This window comes from Phyllostomus hastatus, unplaced genomic scaffold, assembly GCF_019186645.2.
Source record: "Phyllostomus hastatus isolate PE091 unplaced genomic scaffold, TTU_PhHast_1.1 phas_scaffold_501, whole genome shotgun sequence".
Taxonomy (NCBI): Eukaryota; Metazoa; Chordata; class Mammalia; order Chiroptera; family Phyllostomidae; genus Phyllostomus; species Phyllostomus hastatus.
The window spans coordinates 21,618,081-21,638,818 of record NW_025334033.1 but is presented as its reverse complement, the minus strand read 5'-3'; the positions used below and the strand labels follow the sequence as shown (position 1 = coordinate 21,638,818).

Below are 20,738 nucleotides of genomic sequence, written 5' to 3'. Positions count from 1 at the left end.
GTTAAAGTTCTGGACTATCATGGGTAGTCAGTCATTCAATAGAACCATAATCAGCATCAGGAAATGTCATATAGTAGCTCAACCAATACCCAAAGTAGTAACTGTAGGAACTAACTCCCCAACCTGTTCCTAAATCAGGTAATATGCTTAAGTTAAATAGGTATAGTATTAAAAAATGTGCTATCAAAATATGAATAAAAGTATAATCAGTAATGAATATTGCATAATGGCAGGCTGTTTAAGATGATAAAGTGGGCCAAGTGTTCTTAGTTCTTAATTGGGAAAATTCTTGAGAGGCTATCATAGCTTTTTATTCTGAAATCATACTTTCGTAGTATAAAAAATTCAAAGCCCTGACTGGTGTGGTTCATCACATTGGGCATTGTCCCACAAAGCCAAAGGTCACCAGTTTGATTCCCTGTCAGGGTACATGGCTGGGTTGTGGTTCAGTCCTTGGTCAGAGAGCATACGAGAGGCAACCAGTTGATGTTTCTCTTGCATGTCGATGTTTCCCTCTCTTTCTCCCTCCCTCCCCCTCTCTCTAGAAATAAATAAATAAGATTTTTTTAAAAACCTCAACAAAAAATAATTGTTAGTATTTATCAAACTGTTAATATGTGTAAGGCTTTGTGCTAAATGCTATCAATATAAAAATTAATCTAATTTAATTCTTAAATGTCCCTGTGAAGTAAGCAGTGTTATTATCCCTCTTTTCTATTTGAGGAAACTGAGGCTCACAGATGTTAAATAATTTACTCAGCATCACACAACTGGCAGATGACAGTTTTGAGGTTTTAATCCAGACTTACCCATAGTTCATATATATTTGCATATATACATACATACATATATACTCATGCATATGCTATATATAAATGTATACTTTAAAAAATGGGAGCATTGCCTTAGTATGACAGTTGCCAAAGTTCTTTTTTCAGGCCCTGGAGATTCCCCTGAGACTCTTTCATGGATTTTGGAGTCAACAATATTGTGATCATAATACAAAGACACTATTTGCCTTTTATATTATGTTGACATTTGCACTTATGATGCAAAAACAATAGTGGGTAAACTGCTGGTGCCTCAAGACATTGGTATCAGGCTGTACTAGTAGTTTCTGTTTTAGTCACCACCATGCACTCACAGTAAAAAATATTGCAATCATACTGTTTCCTTGAGGATATATTGAGATGTTATTAATTTTGTTAATTCTCCACTTTTGAATATGTGTCTTTTAAAAATATTTTGTGTGATGAAATGGGTAGTTTGTGTAAAGCACTTCTTTGAACTATGATGTATCTTGAAGAAAACTGCTTGTGTTGAATTGGGAGCTAAACTATCCACTTTTAAAAAATAGAAGAACATTTTTACTTGAAAGAATGACTATTTGTTTCTCCATATCAATGTTATCACAAACTTGTGCTTCAAAACCACACAAATTTCTTATCTCACAGTTTCTGTGAGTTAGGAGTCAGGTCATAGCTTATCTGGATCCTCTGCTTCAAGATCTCACAAGACTGCATTCAAGGTGTGGGCTCTGAGGTAGCAGTGTTATCTGAAGCTTGACTGGGGAAGTATCTGCGTCCAGGTTCTCATGGTATTGGCAGCATTTGATTACTTGAGTCATCATAGCTTTTTGCTTCCTCAAAGCCCACATGAGAAAGAGAATCTTGGCAGGGTAACATTAAAATCTTATGTAATGTGAGCACATACAAAAAGTCATGTATAATCTGTTGCCTTTGCTGTATTATTTTGGTTAGAAGCAAGTTACACTCAAAGGGAATCACACAAAATATGAATACCAGAGGATGGGATCGTGGTGGCCACTTTTGAGTCTGGTCACCGCATACAATGAGTTATTTAATCTTGGTATTTTGGCAGACATTTCCACAGAATTGAAAAGGGCACCTGCCACTTAAAGAAAAAAAAATTAATAGTATTTTTTGTGAATGGTAAAATTTGAGCTTTCAAGCAAATGATAGAAATTTGGAAAACTGTGTCTGCCACCATGATCTTGACAGCTTCGTTAAAGACTTTTCTAATGGGTGGTGGTATTAATGTTTGTGATTTTTTGACATTATGTAATGAACTCTGTCAAGATTTGGGAGATCTGCATAATTCAAAGAAACAGTGTTTTCCACGTGCCAGTGCATGATGTTAAAAAAGTCATGCCTGAAAGAAAGCTTCATTTGCTCTGGTTGGGTGCCTCAGTTGTTTGGAGCATCATCCCCTACATCAGAAGATTGCAGGTTCAATTCCTGGTCAGGGCACATACCTAGGTTGTGGGTTTAGTCACAGCTCTAGGCATGTATGGGAGGCAGCTGATCAATGTTTCTCACATTGATGATTTTTTCTCTCTCTCTAAAATTAATAAACATATTCCCAGGTGACAATTAAAAAATTTTTGAAAAGAAAGATTCATTCAGAGTATAAGATACATTAATAGATTTTAATGAAACAAAGTACAAAAAAGTTTAGTGATAGGGAGTAAGATTCTACATTCCAAAAAACCTGTAATACCAACTGTTGAGTTTTGTTGTAGTATTGTGTACTCAGTTATCCTGAATTACATAAAAATACTCCCTTTTTGAACTATATGTATATTTATGAAGCCATATTGTCTTTATATTTTCAACCAAAACATTTCCTAACAGATTAAAGAAAGAAGCAGATAGGAGACTGTAGCAATTTTTTATTAAGCTAGTCATTAAAGAGATTTGCAGATGTGTAAAACAATGTCACTATTTTCTCTAATTTTTTTGTATTTTCAAAATAGTCATTTTCTTATCAAAATTACTTATGCTAATCTATAATGGGTTTTTATTAAAATTAATATTTTTTTAAAATTTCTGTTTTACTATTTAATATAATAAATATCAATAGATATATCCCACCTAAATAAAAACTCTTTTGGGTCTTAAGTAGTTTTTAAATGTGTAAAAGGGCCCTGAAATCAAGAAGTTAGAATACTAAAACAAAAAGTTACCCAAACATAGATTTTTTGCTGTAAGTCAAATTAACTCATTGGGGTTTAGTGTTTTTTTTTTTTTTTCATGTTTATAAGCTATTTGACATTGGTCTTAGAGAAATAGTAAATTTTTTTTATGTTCTTTTGACATTAAGGGAAACAACTACCAAAGCCACCTGTACCTTTTCTTGTAAATGGGTTTAATGCAAGAATTGAATCCAAATATTTTTAGTATGAATAATTTATTTTTTGTGTATTTCATATCATTACTATAAGGTAATCTACCTATGTGTTAGCACTAAAAGTTGGTATTTCGAGGTGGTATCTTTTATAGAAGAGTTATTAAATTAATTTCAGTTTACATAAAAATGAAAAGAAAGGCTATAGCCTTTTAAATGCATAGCTAAATAAACTCAACTTCTACTTATATTTTGAAGATGTTATATATCGTAAAAAATAGGAATATCTTTGGGCAAACACCTACCCTCTACCACCTCCCTTCCCCTTCTGAATCCTTTTCTGTGGCTTCAGCATTCTGAAATAATGATTAATAATGGTATGAGCCCTGGACTAGTATTTTAAAGACTTAGATTGAAGCCAGAGACTTAAATGCTGATTCTGCCCTGCTCTTAACTATTGTCGAAATCTGAGACTCATTTTCTTCATTTATAAAATGAGAGATTTTACCCAGACCACTGATTCTCAATCTTGGATTCAGAGATTCCATAGACTATATCTGACGCTATAGAAGATGGAAGTCTACCAAAAATATGAAGATTCTTTGCTATTATTAGTTGGAGTCAGATTAAGTCTGGTTTTCGAATGCTTATTGTAAGCTGTTGGCATATGGCGGATAGAAAAACCAGAAAAAGAAGCTTTATTATTCAGTTTGATAGAGACCATCTTTATAGCATTGGACTCAAAGAGAAAAAAATAAAGTGAGGGGTGGTATGTTTGGTGCTATAAAAGTTAGAAACTGGAGTTTTCAAAATTACATTGTTTTATTTCTGTGGGCAAAGTTTTAAATCAAAGCACCTTAATTGGTGTTACCCAACCCTGGGGAACTTAAAAGGAGACATTTTGCCAGTTGGTCTGAGTGGGTCTTGAAATGATACATTTAAAAAAATAATCTCCAAATGATTCTAATGTGCAGTCAAGGTTAAGAATGACAGATATATTGTGGAATGAATTGAGAATCCATTTTAAGGGAATTTACTCTGAATTTTGGAAGCCAGTCTTCTTTTTTTTTTTTTAAGATTTTATTTATATAATTCAAGAGAAGGGAAGGGAGGGAGAAAGAGAGGGAGATAAACATTCATGTGTGGTTGTCTCTTGAGCACCCCCTACAGGGGACCTGGCCTCCAACCCAAGCATATGCCTTGAACAGGAATCAAACCAGCCACCTTTTGGTTTACAGGCTGACACTCAGTCCACTGAGCCATACCAGCCAGGGCTGGAAGCCACTGTTGTTAATAAATTATATTGTAGTTGTTCATTTTATATCATGTTGTGTGTGTGTGTGTTTATTTTTTCATGGAATATCTCTATACGTCATCATCTCTTTAAAGTCTCAGGTAGCAGGGATCTGTTATCACTTATAAAGTCAGTGTGATATAGCCTGAAGACGTAGGGCTTGGTAACCAGACCTGAGTTCTAATTAGAGCTCCATCAATAAGAAGTTAGGGCTGTTTTGAGAATCTTACATATCAAAATCAGTCTCTAAATTTATAGAATGGGGGTATAATAGTTGGTTTTTATTAGTGCTGTTGTGGCAATTACTTGATTTAATTCATACATGTACAGTGAAGTACAAGTACATTTGAAACACATGTACTGTGTAGTACAAGTATATTTAAAGTGAAAGTACATTTAAGTTTGAAAGGTAAGTAACTGAAACTCAGAAGTGACTTGCTCAAGGTTACATAGTTAAATAAATGTGCAGATATTCTAAATCTCAGTCTATTGCCTTATATTGTATTTGATATCTTTCTGTACTGTTTTATAAGACATTGAAATTCCCTGTTAAGGATTATTTTAACCAGTTATTGTTGAATAACATATCTGTTCTCTGAAATTATGGTACTTAATTAACCAGAATTGTTTCCTAGAAAATGTTATCACTGTTAACTTTATATTTCTGTTAAAGTACTATTTTGGAAAACGTAATCGAATATTTTCTATTCTTTGAAAGGCAGGTATTTAGAAAAAATATTTATCTTGAAGTAAGACTGTGCTTGGTTACAATTATGCCATTTGGCAGTATTGATGATTTTTATTTTTATATTTATTTATTTATTTATTTATTTATTTATTTATTTATTTATTTATTTATTTTTGTACAGCTTGTTAAGGCTCAAATACAAGTATTTTCCCTTCAGGCCTCTGATACTAGGAGTGGTTTGGGTTACTTTAATGCTTGTTTCTATACCTTTAAAAAAAAACAACAACAGCCATCATTTATTTAGTCACAGATCTGCAATTTGTACAGTGTGTGGTAAAGAAGGTTCATCTGTTTCTCTTTTAATTAGTTCATCGCAATTTCATTGCGATGTAATTGACATATTATATCAAGGTGTCAAACTCATTTTCACTGGGGGCCACATCAGCCTTGTGGTTGCCTTCAAAGGGCCAAATGTAATTTTAGGACTGTATAAATGTAACTACTTCTTAACAGCTAAGTGAGAGCTCAGCACTGCTCCTGGGTAGAAACAAGGTGTCGGGTCGGATTAAACAAGGTAGAGGGCTGGATTCTGCCCGTGGGCCTTGTGTTTGCCACCTGTGTATTATATGAATTTCAGATGTACAATATAAAGATTTGATATTTGTGTATTTTATTGATTATACCATTACATTTGTCCTTTTTTTTCTCCCCTTTCTCACCCTCCGCCCCACACCCCCATTTCAACATACCTCCTCCTTAGTTCATGTTCATGGGTCATACATGTAAGTTCTTCGCCTTCTCCATTTCCCATAGTATTCTTAACACCCCCCCATTTTGTAGCTACCATTTATGCTTCTTATTCCCTGTACCTTTTCCCCTATTCTCCCCCTACTCCCTTCCCACTGATAAACCTCCATGTGACTCCGTTTCTGTGATTCTATTCCTGTTCTAGTTGTTTGCTTTGTTTTTTTAGGTTCAGTTGTTAATAGTTATGAGTTTGTTGTCATTTTATTGTTCATACTTTTGATCTTCTTTTTCTTAGATAAGTCCCTTTAACATTTCATATACTAAGGACTTGGTAATGATGAACTCCTTTAACTTGACCTTATCTGGGAAGCACTTTATCTGCCCTTCCACTCTAAATGATAGCTTTGCTGGATTGAGTAATTTTGGATGTAGGTCCTTGCCTTTCATGACTTGGAATACTTCTTTCTAGCCCCTTCTTGCCTGTAGGTTTCTTTTGAGAAATCAGCTGATAGTCTTATGGGAATTCCTTTGAAGGTAACTCTCTTCTCCTGCTACTTTTAAGCTTCTCCCTTATCTTTAATCTTGGATAATTTAATCATGACATGTCTTGGTGTGTTCCTCCTTTGGTCCAGCTTCTTTGGGACTCTGAGCTTCCTGGATTTGTATGTTTCTTTCCTTTGCCGGATTGGGGAATTTTTCTTTCATTATTTGTTCAAATAAGTTTTCAATATCTTGCTCTTCCTCTTTTCATGCTGGCACCTCTATGATTCAGATATTGGTTTAAAGTTGTCCCAGAAGTTCCTAAGCCTCTCCTCATTTTTTTTTTTAATTCTTGTTTCTTCATTCTTTTCTGGTTAAATGTTTATTTCTTTGTTCTGTTCCAAATCATTGATTTGAGTCCTGGTTTCCTTCCTGTCACTATTGGTTCCCTGTACATTTTCCTTTATTTCACTTTGCATAGCTTTCACTTCTTCCTCTATTTTGTGACCATACTCAACCATTTCTGTGAGTATCCTGATTACCAGTGTTTTGAATTCTGCATCTGGTAGGTTGCAATCTCATCATTGCTTAGTTCTGTTTCTGGATTTTTTTATCTAGTCTTTCATTTGGGCCATGTTTCTTTGTCCCGGTGCAGATGTTATGTTATAAGGGGCAGAGTCCTAGGTATTCACCAGGGCAGGGCAAGCCACTTTGCTACATTGTGGCGCTGCATGTAGGGGAGGGATCAGAGAGGGAACATTTTCACTTGCTTGGCTCTCACCCTGCTTTCAGTCACTTCCCCTGCTGCCCAGAAGTGAATTGGGCCCTTCTGGTGCTGATTCCCGGGTAGATGGGTTTGTGTACATTTTAGTACCCTGTGGGTCCCTCCAATGGACTCTTCTGTGAGACTAGGAGTTTCTCCTGCTGCTTCAACCCCCACAGGTTTTTACCACCAGAGGTTTTGAGGCTTTATTTCCCTGCGCTGGAACCTGGGGTACGTGGTCTGTCTTGCTCCCCTGTTGTTCTTCCCTGTTTATCTGCATGCAAACGTGGGACCATCAGGTCCACCAACCACCACCTTGCTGTGCATCCTCTCTGCCCCAGCTGCCCGACTCTGCCCCTCCTACCAGTCTGGACGAATGTTTTTTGTTTAATTCCTTGGTTGTTAGACTTTCCTGCAGTTTGATTTTTCTGGCAGTTATGGTCGTTTTTTGTTTTTAAGATTATGATACATGGAATGATCCAGAAGTCACTCTGAGAGCTTACTCTCCTTCATGATGGTCTTTAATAAATAGCATTAGAATGTATTTTGTGTGTGTCAGTATCTTTAATACATAACAGTATTGGAATATACGAGGTCTGTCCAGAAGGTATCCAGCCATGTAATATAAAAAAATAGAGACATTTGTTGAAGAAGATACAAGGTATAAGAAACATTGTATATAGGACAGTGATGCCTCAGTCCCCTTCAAAGTAGGCACCTTGGGACCCCACACAGTTCTCCCAGTTGCCGTCAGCTGACCCATTATATTTTCCTGAATCTCATTAATGGTCTGAAATCTCCTCCCTTTGAAAGGTGATTTTAGTTTTATGAAAAGCCAGAAGTCACAGGGCACCAAATCTGGGCTGTAGAGGGGCTGAGTCACCTGGGTGATGGATGTTTTGCCAAAATACTCTGTACCAGATGTAATGCATGAGCAGGTGTGTTGTCATGATGAAGCTGCCAATCACTCCTTGCATCCCTGTGAAAGCCTTGTGAATCATCTGAATAGTTTTCACAGAGGAATGTTCAAGCTTTAACACAAATTTGATGCAGATTCATTGCTCTACTTGCTCAGTCATTTTAAATGCAGTGGTCACACAGTATACATATCCTCACTAAGAGGTGTCTACTACCCCCACTGACTAGTACAGTGAAGTCATTGTCCATGCATACACATTCTAGTCCACTCTTCTTGGCTGCCAGGTTACATCGATGCCACACAAACTGTTCTTGTTATATTAATAATGGCTGGACTTTTTCTGGACAGACCTTGTATTATATTGACCACACTTTTCATAATTATTTATACTAAACATATATGTGTGTTAATATACATTTATATTTGACCACATAATGGTTCATCTCATACTTTTTACTCTTCTTGAGATCATTCTGCTAGCTGGAAGGTGTGAAACTTCCTTTGAGCCCTAATGTCTCCTGCTGGTCTAAATCAGTCCTATATACATCTTCCATTTTAAACCCTATCTGGCTAATTTTCTTGTTTGTTCATCTTGCCAGTCAGACAGTTTTTGTATTTGCTCTATAAGATGGGAAATTCCCTGACCCATCATGGCTTTTTGAGCGATGGTGGGAAGAGTGGGGAACCCATTCTTTTTCTTCCTGACCCTTGGCCTAACAGATTTTCTAATAAAGATGATTCTGAAACTCAGACTGTGTGATATATTCATCCCTAACCCTGATGCATAATACTGCATATTGATTCGCAGTTTGTTTGCCCTGATATTTGGCTCTGTGGTTGATAGAGTTGCAGAAGCTTTTAAATTTGTGTTTATATTAGTATGTTTTTCTCTGTTTTTCCTTGCATTTATCCAGAGTTTTGCTAAAATATATTATTTGTTCTTTGAAGGGAATACTGTTTTTAGTAACTCTCTGATGTATAATTAACCTTGTTGATTTAAAATGGGCTTATATGTTTTTTTTTTACCTTGAAAAACATTATACTAGAACTTGTCCCCCATTTTAATTAGCTAGTCAGGAATAAGCCACCTCTAGGTTTGCTTTTAGGTTTAATAGATGATAATTTTGGCAGAGAGTAATAATTACATTTATATTTTGTAAGTTATTAGTAATGAGTTATCAATGATTTCTTATATTATTGCATACAGTTAAATATATTTTTATAAAAGTTTATGAAACAAAATAATTATTACTTGAATGAATGTAATATTCTTCCTCTGGAATATTTTAACAGGGTTACATAGCAAACTCATCACGAGTTGCATCTAGTAATTCTACAGAGTTACTGTTTGACTTGACCCAGGATACAGGATTATCACATTTCCATGGTGGACCAACACTTTCTTTAGCAGGTTGGTTTCAGTACTTTTTCAAAAAAATTAGAAAATGAAACTTGATGAATATGTATATGGAGTCAACTTTCTGTTTTGAAGTCCTTGTTTTCATCTTTAGTTTTTTATATAGTAAAGAGGAATGCTGCTAATCTTGAATGCCTTTCTTGGGTAATTTTAAATCTCATTTAATAATAGAATATTTCTTTCTTTCTTTTAATTAAGTAGGCTAATTGACTTTGAAATTGTTATCACTCACACTAAACATGGACAGAAAAATCTGAAAATAATTTTAGTGTGTTAGAGAAGTCCTTTGATAACCTAAATACTCGATTAAACAAACTATTCATTAGCTTCTATGATGACTAGTGTGAAAAAGTATTATAGTTGATTTCTTAATTAGATTAGTGTCTTTCTATTCATTTAATGACTTAAATGTGGTAGTTAAATATGCTTATAAAGTGCTATTATAAGTGGCTGTAATAAATTTGTATGTAGTCAAATAATAAGTAAGTGACTTTTAAAGGAGTAATGAAATTTCCCTATTGAAGAAGAGCTTAAAGTTCTTTGATTATGTACTATAAAAAAGTTCTCCATTAATCTAAACTAAATTAATGTGTTATGAACAAATTTAATCTAATTGAAAATTCCCTGTAATCAAGGCAGATATGCTTTATTCATTAGCAATTTTTATATATTTCAAATATTTAACTAAATAGAGATACACAAGATTTTTAGGACTTTTAGATTATTTTTCAATAAATATAGAGAATTTACCAAGCCTACCCCAATTTTTGAATAGTAATATTAGTGCCTAAAATGGTTTTCTCTTTAAATAATATTTAGTTGATATTCACTTCTTTGGGTGTCACTTCCTTGTGACACTTGTAAAAATCTAGTTTTTAAAATAGGTAGGAACCAAAAGAAAGAAGGAGAAAAAATAGTTGTTTTAAGTCTGGTTTTACAAAACACATGGACTTTATTCATAGGGAAGGTCTGAATTCTTGAAACTTCTTGGAGTAAGGACAGTGGCTCCTACTCTCTGTTTTCTACTGCAGAGAGAGAGACTTCATTCACCTGGAGCGGTAAGTAGGATGGTTTAGAAGATGTAAATTTGAAATGTTATTCTTAAGATTTTTGTAGTCTTTATTAAAAATCTTTACAGTTCAGTTTTCTCATGTTACTAAAATGAAGTTTTTATTTTTCTTACTTAATGCATCCATTCTCTAGACCTGGAATCAGCCATTTGGAGATAAATTTTTAATTCTTGCTATATTTTAGTTGGGGCCTTTTGGAGGGCAAACAAGATAAAATGTGAAAATGCTCTATGAGCTTTAAAGGATTTGAAAACAAATAGTTGTTATGAATGATAATATATGCTATATGTTCAGTAGTGTGATTAACCGATGACTGTCAAGTGATCACAGATGCTGGAGATAACATTTGATCTTAAACTTGAATGAGAAAGGATTTTTACTAGCAGAGAAAAGAGCTGTTGAATATAGGAAACAACATAAGCCAAAGACAGTGGAGATAAATAAGTTGAAAGGTCAGAATGAAAACTCTTAAATGCAGAGGGATTTTATTTTTATGTTAAAAAATTCTTATAGTAAAATAGTTTATTTCTGTTGTCCAGCCTGTTGTATAATCAGATGCTTAATACAAAATACCAGCTCTCATTGGCTTTTCAAGTAACCAGATCATCTTACAAGAATGCTACTGTGGCCCTGGCTGGTGTGGCTCAGTTTGAGCATCATCCTGTGGACTGAAAGGTTGTGGGTTCGATTCCTGGTCAGGGCATATACCCAGATTATGGGTTTGATTTCTGGTTGGGGCACGTAGGAGAATGCAGCCAGTTGATGTTTCTCTCTCTCATTGATGTTTCTCCCTCTCCCTTCTCTCCTTTCCTTTTTTCTCTAAAGCAATGAAAAAGTGTCTGCTGGTGAGGAAGAATAAATAAATAGGTAGATAAATAAATAAAAAGAATGCTACTGTAATTACACAAAATCTTTCCCAAGTAACCATAGAATAGCCATATTAGTAATCGTTCTTTGAGGGTGGGAAAAAAATCATTTTTATGTCATCTCAAAGGATGAGACAGGAGCCTACTAGTCTAGTAGTCGCTTAATTTTCTGACGTTTCCCTTTATTAAAAAGCTGACAGGTGAATCTATTAGGTTAATTTTTCCCCCTCAAAAATAAGACAAGACATAAAATACTTTTTTAGTAATGATAATAGCTGTCATTTATTAATCTTGCTTTTTATGTGACAGATACTGTATTAGATGCTTTAAATGCACTATCTTTTTTGATCTTAAAAGAACTTTGTAAAACAAGGTATAATAACAACAGAGGAAACTGAAGCTTAGAAAAGTTAAATAAGCCAAGAATACATAGTCAGTGGCAGAGCCTGGATTTGAACTCAACTTTTTTTGACTTAAAAGTCTATAATATTTTTTCTCATTTTTAAATCATTTTTTTTAAATACAGTTGACATAGCTTATTATATTAGTTTCGGGTATACACCCCATTGATTAGACATTACTTAACCTATTAAGTGATCATCCCGATACATCTTGCACTGTACACACTTAGTAGAATATTAGCTACATTCCTTGTGTTGTACTTTACTTCCCATGACTATTCTGTAATAACCAATTTGTACTTTTTCTTTTTAAGATTTTACTTACTTGTTTTTAGAGAGAAGGGAAGGGAGGAGAAAGAGAGAAACATCAGTGTGTGGTTGCCTCTTGAGTGCCCCCTACTGGGGGCCTGGCCTGCATTCAGGCATGTGCTCCCACTGGGAATCCATCCAGTGACCCTTTGGTTCCCAGACTGGCACTCAATCCACTGAGCCACACCAGCCAGGGCCCAATTTGTACTTCCTAATCCCTTTACCTTTTTCACCTACCCCCCTAAACCTCCTCTCATTTGGCAACCATCAAAATGTTCTCTGTATCTATGAGTCTGTTTCCATTCTGCTTGTTCATTTATTTTGTATTTTTAATTCAATCGTTGATAGATATGTATGCATTGCCATTTTATTGTTTATTTTTTATGTTGTTTTCCTTCTTTTTAAGAAGACCCTTTAACATTTCGTATAATACCAGTTTGGTGATTTGGTGATACCGGTCTTTTAGGGTTGTGGTTGTTGTTGTCATCGTCTAGGAAGCTCTGTATCTGTCCTTTGATTATAATGATAGCTTTCCTGGGTAGAGTAATCTTGATTATAGGTCCTTGCTTTTCATCACTTCAAGTATTTCTTGCCAGTTCCTTCTGGCTTTTGAAGTTTCTATTAAGAAATCAGCTGACATTCTTATGGGAGCAAATCTGGAATATTTCTAATATATTTACTTTATCGATTTCACTTTTAGTGTACATTTGGGAGCATTAAAATATCATGTGCAGGTTTAGAATTCTTATTACAAAGTATAGTTGTGTTATTTTCAGAAAGGACTTTTGCCTGGCCTAAATATCCTCACTTTCCTTGCTAATGCTCTAAATAAAATCTTTTAGCTTTAAGGTGATGATTTTTAAACTAAAAACTCTTTTTAGGAATGAAATCCTTATACAAACAAAATTATATGCAATAGTTTAATAAAATATATAGGACAGTTTCTCTGTTGGACATGCCCAGTAGTCCCTTTGAGAAGACCATGAGGCCCTGGGAACATAATTTAAAAACCTAACTCCTTTTATCAAGATAAGTTGTTTTTACCCTGTGTGGTGTGGCTCAGTTGGCTGGACATCATCCCACAAAGTGAAACATCTCTGCTTTGATTCCATCTCTGGTCAGGGCACATGCCTTGGTTGTGGGTTCAGTCCCTGTTCGGGGCACATATGAAGGGCAAATGATAGATGTTTCCCTATCACATTGATGTTTTTCTCCCTCTCTCCTTCCTTTATCCTCTCTCTTAAAGAAAACAAGGATTAGTTGTTTTTACTTTGTACATAGGAATAAGTGGGGGTAATATAATCTAAAGTCATGAATAGACCACTTCTTTGTTAGGTGGGAAACTAACTTTTCATTGAACATTTTAAGTTGTTAAATAAAAAGCTTCTAAAGGGTCTCTAAATTTTTACGAAAATATTTTTAACAAACTTTAAATAATTTAATCATCAAAAGATAATTCATTTGTAAGAACTCAGTTCAGAGTATTCTCTGTGCATTAATTTTTTTTCCTTGGGATATTTTGGTCTGGCTTCTTTCATCATAGCTGTTTGTATATTTATTTGAAACCATATTGAGTATTTTCTTGTATAGAAAGATTATTTTATGAATTATTTGACCTATGTATAGTCCATAATAGATGTTCATACAATTTTTTTCTATGTCCCCTTACTTGATCACATTAGTATTATAATTTATTGTTATTTTTGTTATATTTCAATTAAAATACCTCCAAACTATTTTACTTAGTATTTTACTTAATTTACCTCCAAAGTATTTTTACTTAGTTGTAAGCAATATTCTAAAGTGTTTAAAAATATTTTTCCTACTGTTTTAATTATCATAGGTGTGAATGAAAGTTCATTTTTATCAAAACGTCCTTCTACTTCCGAGGTGAACAGTGTTAATCCAAAAAAGCCTAAACCCAGTGAAAGTGCTTCTGGAGCAAATTCCTCAGCTGCATTTCCTTCAGCTAAATCTCTTTCAGTGACATCTCCCCAGGCTATGTCATCAAAAGGTAAATATGAAATGTGGCATATAAAAAAGAAATGTATAGATACAGTTTAGAAATTATAGTAAATTTACAAATTGGTTAGTGGTTATTTACACTTAAAAAGTGATGAATTTTGAATCATGTTTTGAATTTATTTTAGGTACAAATACCTCATCAAGTCAATCTAAAAATGGCACGCCTTTTCCAAGAGCTTGTCCAAAGTGCAATATTCATTTTAATCTTTTGGATCCTTTGAAAAATCACATGAAGGTAAAACTTTTTCAAAGTTTGTTTTTAAAAAAGTTTGCAAATCCTTAGAACTATTGATTGATTTTTAGTAAATAATTGTTCAGATATTTAGTTAAGAAAGCTCATGTTGGAATTTCCATATAACAGGTAAAAATTTATATTCATAATGATTATCTTCATATAAGATTTTAAAATTTCTTCTGAATCATTAAATTTAAAAAATTAAGTTCATATACATAATAATGTATGCTTGTTCTAATTTTAAATGAAAATAAATTAATCAGATTAGTTTATTTACTAGATTATGCCATGCTTCAAGCTTTTTAAAAAAAACAGGCATTTTATTCTGTGTTTAAGGTTTTATATAACAACAGTTTCTTCAGTTACATTATTTTTGTGTTTATGCTAATATGTACATGTCACAATACACAACAAAAATCAGTTTTATGTTTAATTTTCAGCACTCAAACATAAACTCCAAATGGTGGAGCATTTCATATGAGATAATTATTTTAACTCAGTTCAGAATATAGTTTGTGTAATTGTTACAAAATAATTCAAGTTTATTATTGGTACAGGAAGCTCTCAATTAGATTTTAAGAAATTTTCAAGGTACAAATAAAATACAAGGTTTAGATAACACTTGACTTAAAATATTTTAGTAGATATTATAGTATTTTGTTTTTTCTTTATAAAGAGATACTGTATCCTAGGCCCATGTGGCTCAGCTGGTTGGAGCGTTGTCTGATAAAAAATGTGGGTTTGATCCCCAGTCCTGGCGTGTGTGGGAGGTGACCGATTGGTGTTTCTCTCTCACATTGATGTTTCTCTCCCTTCCTCTCTCTCTAGAAAAGCAATGAAAAAAAGTACTCAGGTATGGATTTAAAAAAAGATAGCCTGTATTCTCCTTGTATGGCCAGTATAAATGTCAGGAAGGGGTAAAAAAGAAGGGGGGGGATAGTGTTGAGGAGAGCCCCCAAAACACCCCACAATTTATTTATAAAAATTGTATATTTATTCTTACATGTTTAAACTTCAGTCACCTTCAAAGTACTCTCCATGTGATGCAATAAACCTATTGAGATGTTTTTCCATTGCTCAAAACAGTTTTTAAACTTGTTGATTTTGATACCTTTTAATGTTTTTGTTGTATTTTTGTTTCATCTTTTCCACATCTGCAGAAGTTTCCCTTTGAGGATATTTTTCATCCAGGGAAACAAAAAAAGTGGGTGGGGCAAGATTGGGTGAAAGTCAAGAGTGGGACACAGGAATCATGTGATTTTTGGTCAAATCCTGCTAAACACTCAGCACAGTGTGGGCAGGTATGTTGTCACCTGCCCACAGGAAGAACAAGTCATCTATTTGCCACAACTCAGGATGTTTCTTCTGCAAATTATGATGCAACCTTCTCAGAACTTTCAGATAAAAACTTTGGTTGATCGTTTCATCTCAAGGAACAAATTCCAAGTGCACAGTCCTTCTCACATCAAAGAAACAAATGACCATTGTTTTTATGTTTGACCTCACTTGTCATGCTTTTTTGCATTATGGGGAAACAGCTGTTTTCCATTGGCTACAATGCTGTTATGTTTTGGGGTTGTAATCCAGTTATGACTTTGGGGAAAAAAAATCAGGGTCAGCCTCCACCTGCTCCTTCAAAGAGTGACACATAGTCAAGCAATTGTCTCTGTGTTCAGGCGTGAGCAGGTGAGGCACAAATTTTGTTGAGACTCATTTCATGCTCAAGTCTTCAGATAAAATTCACTGATAGGACTCCACAATGCCTCAGTCAACTCGGTAAGTTCATCAGTAGTCCAGCCGTGGTCTTCCGAGATGGCTCTACAAATCCTTACCACATTTTCTTATTTTGGCTGGTTGAGGGATGCCTGGAATGAGGTTGATTGTCAGGTCCACATTTCATCTTGTTTAAAATGGGAAAACCATTCATAAACTCGTGTTTTACTCAGAGTAGCTTCTTTGTAAGCTATCTGTAGCATAACAACCATTTCCATCACATTTTTCCCTAACAAGAAACAAAATTTTACTGCTGCATGTTGTTTGTGTAAATCATCCCTCATGAAATGGGCAAACATGTTGAAAGAGTCTTCAAAAAAAAAATTCTTGAAGCCAAATGCAGCCTCTCACAATGCCACCTGTACACTGATACAGATAGGTTCCTAGAATGCTCACCTAGCAGAGGGAAGCCTGTAGCACAAGGGGCCTGCCCTTAAGAAGATAATTCCAGTTTTTGGGGGTCCCTCTTTATATAGCTTTGTAGTTCAGTATGTGTCTTTCACCTTTAGAATGTACATGTTTTGCTGACATTTTCTAAGATCTATTACCATTGGATCCTTTTGATTGCTCTGATCTACTTCCAAATGTGTATATGTGTATCTTCTCTCTGAACTTGGCTACTTTGAAGAGTGCTTTCATATGTTGTGGAGTCTGGATTTTATCTGGCACTTAGTTTCAATGAAAATATTTTTAGAATTTGGTTGTTGTGGTTTTGGGTGAATCCCAGGAGAAGGGGAAATGATGACTTATATACGATGATCATATGGGAAATTTTATTTTACTATTTAAACATGGTACCCACCTTTTTTGCTCTGAAAATCCTACCTAAATTTTTAGGTACTAACAAAGCAGCAGAACATGGTCTTTCTACTGGGAGAAATGGAAATGTGAATGGTGTTTAGACGATGTCTGCTATTTGTCAAATTACAGTATATGGAAGTAAAGTATTTAATATTGCAGTATTTAATAACCCAGGAAAAGAAATTATAAAATAGGGGTAATGGTGAAGGGCTAAGGCTGAATAAAAGAGATGACCAGTTGATCTTGGACTATAGCTTAGCCATGCCATCCAAAATTTACCCTATCCTACAAAATCTTAAATCTAAGCTCAGTTCTTATTTCTTAAGTTGCTTTCTTGCCTGTGGAATATTTTCTTTAGGATATTTTTCTGTCCTCTCATTTATTACATCCTTTAACCTACTTCAGTTCACCTTGTTCATTCTTAGTTGTCAGTGGTTTATCGTTCAGCTATTTTAAAGGTATATGAAACCTTGTTTAAAAGATAACTTGTTAACTGATGCTACTGATAACATCATTTGTAGTAAGACATATATTTTGAGTCCTCTTTCTAATTGTTCTAGTAAATTTACTCTGAACCATCTTTTTCTCCATTTATCCTTAAAGTCAAAAACAGTGTCAGCTGCACTTGAAAAACAATTTAAATAATGGGGGAAAGACGAGAGGGATCAATAATACTGTGAATGGTATTATTTTAAAAAGCTGATTCTAGCTTACTTTTCTGTTAAAAAAATAGAGGAACAGCAAGCAATTGATCATCTATTTTACATATCATAATTAGTGAGCTTTTAGGGTAACTTTAACTTTCATAGACGTACCAAATTAAACATTTTTAAAGAATATAAACCATGCAGCACACTCTACTATCCATTATTTTGTAGATTTCAGAAAAGAATCATGTTTCAGATACAAAACACAGTAACTTCTACAGTCCGAAAGCCAGATTCTTTGTTTGAGTATGTAAGATTATCCACATTTCTAATTGGGGAGACTATCCTGTATTTCATAATTTTTGTGCATTATAATTTTTTTCCATTGTTGGCTGAGTAAACTGTAAACTCTAGTAGAACTGTAGATAAGGTGGGGGGTTTGTCTATCAAACTGATGCTACTGATAACATCATTTGTAGTAAGACATGTATTTTGAGTCCTCTTTCTAATTGTTCTAGTAAATTTACTCTGAACCATCTTTTTCTCCATTTATCCTTAAAGTCAAAAACAGTGTCAGCTGCACTTGAAAAACAATTTAAAAAAATGGAGGAAAGACGAGAGGGATCAATAAGGACGTGATGTAATGATGAAAGGGTCAGTTCATAGCTATGTACCTAATAAAATAACTCAAAATTTTAAAAAATACCAAAAAAAGAGAAAAAACCAGCATTTTTAAGAAGAAGCTTAGTCTGGCAAAAGTCCTTAGAAATAGTCTGACTTTCTTAAGTTTGAGCTCTAAAATATTATGTGTCTGAAGAAGAATCTGGAAACAGAACAACCTTTCTCATTTTCTTCTTTTTGTCGTGGCTTCATTTGAACTGTATTTATTCTGAGTAGACTATAGAGGATCAGATTGTATTAGAGAACTAATATATTTATTCTGATTTAGTTTATGGGTGCAACCTTAAACAGAAATTTTGTCTGTCTTTGTGGGTTCATTTTATTCAGTACTTTCCCCTCTTTTTGATCTATTTTAGATTTTGTGGGGGTTTTGGGGTATTTTTTTCTTCATAGGTTTCAAAATTGACAAGTGAACAAAATAAGAGCAATAAGGAAATGTTACCAGTCTGTTTTGGATCAAAGGCCTAGATTCATTCCCACATGACATAGAAAGTTTCACCAATGACCTAACATTTCAGTGTGACAGGAGAAGTAGTAGATATTGTTATCTTAGAAATGGAGTACAGTTGCTTTTAGGTTTTCATACATTCTGATGTTGCTGCTAATTTACTAAATAACACATTTGGGAAGAGTTTGAATCAGTTGGTTTATGTTGTCAAAGAATTACCTGGATGGCTGTTAAAATATATATATATTACAGGGGTCTACATCTCAACGTTGTGGTTTATTGGTAGGAGTGGGCCCAGGAATTCATTAGTATTTTGATAACTCTTTTGGTTTTTGTAATACAGGTCTTCTTTGGATTGCTCTCTGAGAAAAAGTGCTGTAGAGAAATTTTACAACTAAAAACTATGTACATAAATGAATTAGTTATATCTTGTTGGGGATAAAAAGCTCATCTATGAAAGTGTTCTGCGTTAAAACCTGTTTATGTAATATCTTGATTTTACTTAAGAGCAACTAAATTTTCTCTTCAGATATTTAACCATTCTAGATAACAAGATGTAACTGTTGAAGTTTTCAAGACATAATTGAAGCTTTTTTTTTCCCCTATACATTTTATACCACCTTGAGCCTGGGGAATGAATGGCAGGTTAGCTGTGCTCAATGTCCAGTTTCAACCAGACTTATAAAATTTACTGTGTCACTTAATAATTAACACATACATTATAGCACATAAAATTACATTTTCTTTCTGTACTCTATTGACATGGATATGAAGTGAATGATTTTTAGTTTAGTTTAGTTAATTTAAGTATTTAAACTATTATTAAATACATCTGAAAAGGTTAATTGCAAGGAAAAAACTTTCAGATCACTAGCCAAATCCTGATTTGAAGATTTTTCTTTATTTGTTTATTAAGATAATAGATGTTTATTGTTTGAGTTTTTTGGACTATGTATAAGCACCACAAACTTTTAGTGAATATTTTTCCAGATATATTACCAAGCATAGTTTTACATGGTCTGGCCTTAGATGTAAACACAGAATCATTTTTAAGGATAAATAAGGTTTTTATTTTTCCTCTTTCAGTATTGTTGTCCAGACATGATAAATAACTTTTTGGGACTGGCTACAACAGAATTTTCAAGTACAGCAAATAAAAACAAGACTGTTGATTCAGAGAAAGGAAAGTTGATCATGTTGGTTAATGACTTTTATTATGGAAAGCATGAAGGAGATATCCAGGAAGAACAGAAGACTCACACAACCTTTAAATGCTTCAGTTGCTTGAAAATTCTTAAAAATAATATTAGGTATGTAAATACTTATTTTTATTTGAAAATTGAAATGCTGCAAATACAGATGCTGTCTTTATCTTGCATTTTTCTGTGCCATTCTAGATTTTAACACTTTGTACTAATAAGAAAGCCAGGTTCTTCTCTTGTTGAAAAGCTTTTGTCCTTGTATTTTAGAGTTGACTCCTGGATCTAGTTGTATTTCTTAAGATAACTTAAGAAGGGATGAACATTATTTCAAAGCAAAATTAACTTCTTTTCCCTATGTAATCTGTGACCTAGTAATTTTTATGAGATAGTTTTTATTTTTAGGTGCTTTTGAATTTTATTTATTTTTATAAGAACCACTTTATGCTTTGTCCAGTTTGACCACCTCCATACTAATCTTATTTAACACTCAAAATTTTCAATTGATATGTATAGTTTTTAGAACATTTACTTTGCAGAAAAAGTGATCTTCTATAGAAAAATTCCAGTTCTAGGAAGAATGTCTGCTTTATTGTAAAATTTAACTGCTTTAAAAATTAGTGATTTAATTTTCAGTCAAATTTTAAAGATTTTATACATGTATGCTTTAAGTTTTAGAAATGCTTACTTTGTAATCTTTGAGTTACATGCCAAACTACAATAGTAGCTATTATAAATGAGTTAGTAACAAGATATACTGATTGATATTTTTCATTGGTTATATAGCTTTATATGTATATTAGGTAAGGTATTTCCTACAATTTTATT

At 33.7% G+C, this 20,738-nt stretch overlaps 1 protein-coding gene across 2 annotated transcripts in view; it reads left to right on the top strand.

The window, feature by feature from the left end:
* ZNF280D (zinc finger protein 280D) overlaps nt 1-20,738 on the top strand; it is a 92,095-nt gene that overhangs the window by 17,089 nt on the left and 54,268 nt on the right. For both annotated transcript variants that reach the window (XM_045822724.1, XM_045822725.1), the window contains exons 5-8: nt 9,332-9,449; nt 13,945-14,115; nt 14,252-14,361; nt 19,798-20,021. In XM_045822724.1, coding sequence (XP_045678680.1) covers nt 9,332-9,449; nt 13,945-14,115; nt 14,252-14,361; nt 19,798-20,021 — 623 coding nt within the window. The remainder of the gene's footprint in view (nt 1-9,331; nt 9,450-13,944; nt 14,116-14,251; nt 14,362-19,797; nt 20,022-20,738) is intronic.